Source organism: Penaeus monodon, chromosome 28, assembly GCF_015228065.2.
Source record: "Penaeus monodon isolate SGIC_2016 chromosome 28, NSTDA_Pmon_1, whole genome shotgun sequence".
Classification (NCBI taxonomy): domain Eukaryota; kingdom Metazoa; phylum Arthropoda; class Malacostraca; order Decapoda; family Penaeidae; genus Penaeus; species Penaeus monodon.
Genome location: NC_051413.1, coordinates 30,674,816 through 30,675,099, shown reverse-complemented (window position 1 = coordinate 30,675,099; position 284 = coordinate 30,674,816). Strand labels below are relative to the sequence as shown.

The 284-nt window shown below is 21.1% G+C and overlaps 1 protein-coding gene across 1 annotated transcript in view; it reads right to left on the bottom strand.

Moving 5' to 3' along the window:
* Window positions 1-71, bottom strand: part of LOC119591166 (pancreatic triacylglycerol lipase-like) — a 7,605-nt gene extending 7,534 nt beyond the window's left edge. The window contains exon 1 of the mRNA XM_037939875.1: window positions 57-71. Within this exon, the coding sequence (XP_037795803.1) occupies window positions 57-71 (15 nt within the window). The remainder of the gene's footprint in view (window positions 1-56) is intronic.
* Between the last annotated feature and the right edge of the window lie 213 nt (window positions 72-284).

Below are 284 nucleotides of genomic sequence, written 5' to 3'. Positions count from 1 at the left end.
TCATTACCACTATTAGTCATTATTTTTTTGTTATTTGCTTTATTCCATTTTCGTACGATTTTTCCCTCCATGCTTCCTCATTCACTTTTCATAAATCTTTAAAAAAAACGTAATTTATGAAAATAGATAAAAAAAACAAGTAGAAAAATATAAATAATGAAACGTCTAAAACAAAGCAACGAAATAATAATTTAAAAAAAAATATGTAAAACAAATAAATAAAAGAAAAATAAAACGAAATTAATAAAAAAGTAATGCACAAAAGTAACCGAAATTAATATGGA